Source organism: Bos grunniens, chromosome 26, assembly GCF_055505025.1.
Source record: "Bos grunniens cultivar Pamir isolate PY7600 chromosome 26, Bosgru_T2T1.0, whole genome shotgun sequence".
NCBI classification, from domain to species: Eukaryota; Metazoa; Chordata; class Mammalia; order Artiodactyla; family Bovidae; genus Bos; species Bos grunniens.
Window position 1 is genome coordinate 36,106,182 of NC_141190.1, and position 6,000 is coordinate 36,112,181.

Below are 6,000 nucleotides of genomic sequence, written 5' to 3' on the forward strand. Positions count from 1 at the left end.
TTTGGACATAGTAACAAGGGTATGGAGTCATATCCACACTGATCGTGGTGTTTTGTCACACAGCAATTTGCTTGTCCAAAGTCAGAGTCAGTTAATTTTGTTAGGTCCTTGCTCTTCTTCATGTATACAGTTCATATGTCCAAGGTTAGAAATATTTTAAAATGTAAGAAAGAATGTATTTATGCATATAACTGAATCACTCTGCTGTATAGCAGTAATTATTACAGTGTTGTAAGTCAACTGTGTTTCAATTGAAAAAAAGTAAAACAAGATATAAGTAAAGGGTAAACCACTTGACAACTTCCAGTAAACAGCTATATGTTTGATCGCTGAATATAACACAATACTAGGCCACCACTGTTGAAATCCCCAAAATGTCTAACCAAACATTTACCTGCCTTTTCCTCTTCTTCCAGGCCTTGCAATTGCCAGTGCCCTAATAGATATTTCACAGCAGAAGCCTTCAGATAGTAAAGACAAAACTTCAGGAGTCCGAAATCGAAAACACCACCTCTCAACGCGTCAAGGAACTTGTGTCTGAGAAACAGAAACTGCTCCTGTAGATTCTGTCATGTTTGACTCTGTAAATGGCTTCCATTAAAGGCTGGTCCAAGGCCTCAGTTTTCACGGAGACAAATCTCTGTATGGTTCCAGGGCCCAAACACAGTTCCCTCTGAAAGGGGAATGACCCGAGTGGCCAAAGAATGTTCATGAGTTTTATAAAATTAATAGTATTGATGGTCACAGGTGATAAAGTTAGTTTTTACAGCTATCTTAGGCTTATCATAGATAACATTAAAGTACTCTGGAAAAAAAAGATGTATATTGTTTCTTAATGCAGATGAAAAATATGTAATTCGTATAAACCAAACTGTTTATATCCCAGGACTTTAAAGAAAGACATTTTATAATGCCTGAGTGATGAGAATTGTACAGTTTTTGCCTCCTAAGCAAACTTACGTCACTTGTATATGAACAGGAAATGAACAAACTGCAATGGCTTTAAATACTATTTTATCTCCTTGTAAATGTAAAAGCAAGATTTTGATTTAGTAGGATGTAGGTAAATGTATTTAAATATTTCACAGGACCGTATCATGTCCAAACTCAGTTTTCAAATGTGATTCTTTTTCACCTAACTGGAATGCAGACCAAAATGAATCCATCTGGCTAGATGGTATTGTGCAACTTCACAGGAGGTTTATTAGAATTCTGAGTAACGAGGACATTGCTGTCGTCCATGCCAACTGCCTAACTCATTATCAGAGCTGATAGAGCATGGAAAAGCCTGTCCAGCAATCAATTTTTCCCCTCCTTCCCAAACCAGCCTCCAATGCCACAAACCTGAAGAGAGCTGAAATAGTTATTTTACAGTATGCAAGCTTCTGCTCTAATATGGTAATTTTTTTAATGGCCTCGGAATCATTGGATCAGACCTCAGTGATCCATCTGCATTTTTATAAGAATGGATCACATTCGTTTGGCCCTCCTCTCCTAGCTGCTAGATTTTATCTACCTTTTACAAACGCTGTGAAAAGCATTTTAGAGTCAAAACCCCCTCTAAGTCATAATATGACCCAGGTTTCTTCCTGCCAACTGTTTTCACTTAGAATCCAAGTAGAGAAGAGCATTTGCTGGCAAGCATCTAGAGTATTCCTATTTCTAACACGAGCACATTGGTGTCACGAAAGTCTCCAATTTGAGAAATAAAATAGGTTTGTCACTGCCCGCATTCAGCATATTCTTAATGATTCAAACATCTGAATTATGGCAGAAAGGGAGGACGGTTTAAGACAGCTTTCACATTGGAACGTAGAGTCACGCGTGTCCTAATTTTTGACAGCCGTCCACTAGAACTCAGTAGATGAACAGAGCTTGTTTGGAACTGCAACTTCTTAACTTCAAGGTGACTACAGAATATATGAAGAGAGCAGTGACAAGAGACACATCCAAAGCTGCCCTGTGCAACAGAGTTTTGTTCAGTATGAAAGTCATTTAAATATAATTGATGTTTAGTACTCTCTATGTACTTACCACATTCTTTGGATTTCTGGAAGATAATGACACTTTACTGTTTACAGCTAATGCATAGTTACTTGCATGCTCTGGTTGTACAGTAGCAGAATATGACCCTGTTGTGATATTAAATGTTTATTTCACAATGCCACTTTTACATAGCCAGCTTAATTTGATGAGGATCGAATGTGATGTATAGCAGGAATGATCATAAATATGTAGTTGCATCATATATAAGATTGCTAGGTTGCGTCTAACCACGACTATGTCATTGTTTTGATGATTAGGCATTTATGAATTATAGTATATATTCCTTATGTTGGCATGATAATTTTGCTATTTTCCAGGCATTAAAAGTTAGACTAATTCTTAGATCAATTTAATCTATAGCCTATGGGGTTTGGGTAGGGATAGGAAGTGGAGCTGTTTGTTTTTAACCTCCCTATGAAATGTTCTTTCAAAAAAAAGAAAGAAATTGAGCGAAGTTTGTAAATGTCTCCTGAAAACAATCGAGCAATTTTATTAGCTTTCTGGGGGAGCCCTTTAAATGTTGATTTTTTTCTCATGGAAAAATAGATTGACAAAACTGATGAATACAAAAGTAGAATCATGTAAAAATAAAATGATTGCCCAGTTTGCTTAATACTCTGTAACAATTATAATGAAAGCATATATAACAAAGAGACAGAAATATACAGAGTTGAATGTAAAATCTATTTCAGCTGTATTTTTAGAGAGGCTAAACAAATGGAATTACTGTGAAAGAATTGTTAAGCCTCATTCATCTCAAATCTCAGAGTTCTTAAAATTTGTAAATTTGAATTTTAGACAATTATGGGACATACTGCAATGTTAGGTTAAAGTCATATACTCTATGTTTCTGGGCCAAATCTGGCTAACTCTGTGACTAAATTATGCAATATCTTCTCAACTGTCCAAAGCTTTTTACTGGCAAGAAAATACTTCACCCTATGTGAAATAGATTGAAAAGACCTTGGGGATAATCGCTTTGAATCTGTATCATTTTCTTTTTTCCCCACATCCCAAACACTTTTAATCTGGAAGCTTCCTTTGAAAAAAAAAAAAAAAAGAAAGAAACCACAAGTATACGCAGATACTGTTCAAGAAGTTAGGCATTAAATGACTGATTCTCTTGAAAATTTACCTTAATGGAACTCTGTGCATTTCAGTTTAGAATGACTGAAAAATTCTTTAACTTTTAGGATTTCTTATTCCACCCAAGATGAAAAGCTTTGGTAAATAGAATGAAAAGTTTTAGTTAAAAAAATTTTTTTTAATCATTTTAATAGTGGAAAATTAGAGATTTCTTGTTAAAGAGGATGCACATGCTCACAGATCAATTTAATACATTTGAAGAGGACTGAGATTTTCATAATTGCTTTTAAACGAAAATTTATTTAGTGAGACACATAGAAGGAAAATGTATGCCATATACTATGGTGTTATGTTCAGTAGGAAAACTACAAATAGAGTATATTTCAACCTGTAATCGATCCTTACTGTGCTTCCCAATATCTCATTTTCTTTGGGTTACAGAAAGACAGCAGTGACTACATGGCTTTGTGCTGCTGCAGGGTCACTTAGAGTGCAGACTGGTGGTTGGGCCTGAGAACAGATGTTGCAACCAGCTTTGAGCTGTGTGATGCTGGCAAGTTTTACCCTTTGGAAGCCTCAGACTTACCATCTGTGTGGGGAAGCTACTGTACTCACCTTGCAGAGCTGTTGTGAACCTACAAGACAGTGGACATAATAAACACAAAGCTTCCACGATGGGCCCTCAGTGCAGTATATGTAGCTGGTTTTTAACAATCGTGGGGCCACTCTTTTTCTACTAATTGTTGTATAAATTCATCTCTTAATTTTTCATTCATATTTTCACCATCTGTAAAAGCCACGTAGGTTTTTGCAAATGAAGATTTCATAAAAACCTTGAGTCAGTTCCTATATTTCTAGACTATAGAGATTTCTAAAAAAATCTATTTGGATATTTGGGTCAATATCAGCTTTGACTCTTTCAAAATATATAGGTTTAGTAAAGCATTTTTTAAATGATTGCTTGGTGACATTTAGACAGGAACACCGATTGTCACTTTCATGTTCAAATTTGGCAAGAAGGGATCAATCCTTACATTTGGTTGTCATACGTCATACATCTTTGTGGCATTGAACATAAAACTATGATTTGAAAAGTGTTTCATATAAAATGTTTTAAAAAATTAAAACTGATCAAATGAATGAATTCTACCCGCTTTAAGAAAATATCAGCTTTCCAAAGCCTCTTTGCTAAAATAGGTGTGAGTTTACTTAGATGAGTTTGGAACTTGATCATGTGAACTACCTGGGTCAGTGCACATTCCTGCCTCTGCCTGTAGAGATTAAAGTACAGAAGGACTGGATTGGACCCTGGAGATTCATATGCTTAATAAGCAAGCACCTCAGTGATTCTTAGGATTAGGCAAATTAAGGATACATTGCACTAGGCCAAAGAGCTGCCTTTATTTACAGTTAGAAGAATTCCTTTAAATAATGAAGTCATCATTCTAAGTCAAAATGCTTTAAATAATTTTTCAAGGAATACAAGCCATCTGGTTGGTGTTACAGCAGTGTTTTCGTTATAGTGTACATGTAACATTTTAGTTGTATCAAATTTTTTAAATTAAGAATTAGAACCATCTCAGTGTATATGTATACAGGTATGCATGCCAGTGTTGAAACAGATTGTGTAAAAGTTCAAACCTGCTTTAAAAAGCCAACATTTTATGATATAGTATGCTATTCATCAGGAGTTTAATTGCTGAAATAAAAACATTGGATCTTCCAACCCCCATTGCCAATGCAGTTTTGTTATATATATTTTTTACCTCCCCAAGATCATCTAAGAAAAAGCACTCAACCAAAGGATAAGTTTATCTGCCATCTATGACTTGGTTATAAAATTGGGTTATTGAATTCCACATTCAAAATATATTTCTCTCTCCTTCACCTGATTTTTGTTGGCCTTTTCTACATGTTCTCTTTGGGTTTGTTTTTTTTTTAAGATTTTTTTGATGCGGATCATTTTAAAGTCTTTATTGAATTTGTTACAGTATTGCCTCTGTTTTACATTTTGGTTTTTTGGCCACGGGTCATATGGGATCTCAGCTCCCTGACCAGGGATCAAACCAGAACACCCTGCATTTGAAGGTGAAGTCTTAACCACTGGACCACCAGCGAAGTTTCCCTCCATGTTCTCTTTGAATTGCAAGCTGAACATTTCAACTGTTCCTGAGAATGGACGCCTAAGTGCCCAAGATTCCAGCCCAAACTGAGGATCTCTGTCCAAACCATGTGTTCTGTGTTTACATAAGTTGTTCTTGTTGTTCTTTAGTCACTTATTCGTGCCCGACTCTTTTGCGACCTCATGGACTGTAGCTCGCCAGGCTCCTCTGTCCATGGGATTTCCCAGGCAAGAATACTGGAGCATCCGGGTGGCCATTTCCTTCTCCAGGGGATCTTCCCTGACTCAGGCATGAAACCTGTGTCTCCTGCATTGGCAGGTGAGTTCTTTATCACTGAGCCACCAAGGAGGCAGTGAAAGGCCTCCTTCTGACTCTGGTGCAGTCGTGGCATAGCTGAGGAGTTTCCAAGAAAAGTCTGCTTGTTCTCTGGTGAGTTTTGGGTTTCGTCCCCACGTTGCCCTCTGTGTCCTGACCCATGTCTGTGTCACTGCTCTTGTGGGCCTCAGTCTGGCGTTATTAAGAAGGGAGTAGCCAAGACAGATCCAAATGCCTCTCTTCTCTCCAACCCCACAGGAGGACCAAGTATCTCTGACCCTTCTTGCGCTCAGGGGCTCAGGCAAACCCTCTGTCTCCTGACCTAAGGCCGAACCTTGAGGGTGGCCCTGCTAGTGCTCTGGGGGATAACATGACAGACCCTTTCTCCCAGGCAGCCCAACTCCACACATCCCAGAGGTCAGGTCAGGGA

General features: G+C 37.5%; 1 protein-coding gene across 5 annotated transcripts in view; it reads left to right on the top strand.

Moving 5' to 3' along the window:
* The window catches only part of ATRNL1 (attractin like 1), an 810,133-nt gene extending 805,275 nt beyond the window's left edge, over nt 1–4,858 (top strand). For 3 of the 5 annotated variants that reach the window (XM_086379578.1, XM_086379584.1, XM_086379583.1), the window contains one exon: nt 417–4,858. In XM_086379578.1, coding sequence (XP_086235704.1) covers nt 417–541 — 125 coding nt within the window. In that variant the 3' untranslated portion in view covers nt 542–4,858. The remainder of the gene's footprint in view (nt 1–416) is intronic. The other 2 variants (XR_015155896.1, XM_086379580.1) reach the window with 2 other exon arrangements.
* Nucleotides 4,859–6,000: the final 1,142 nt, after the last annotated feature.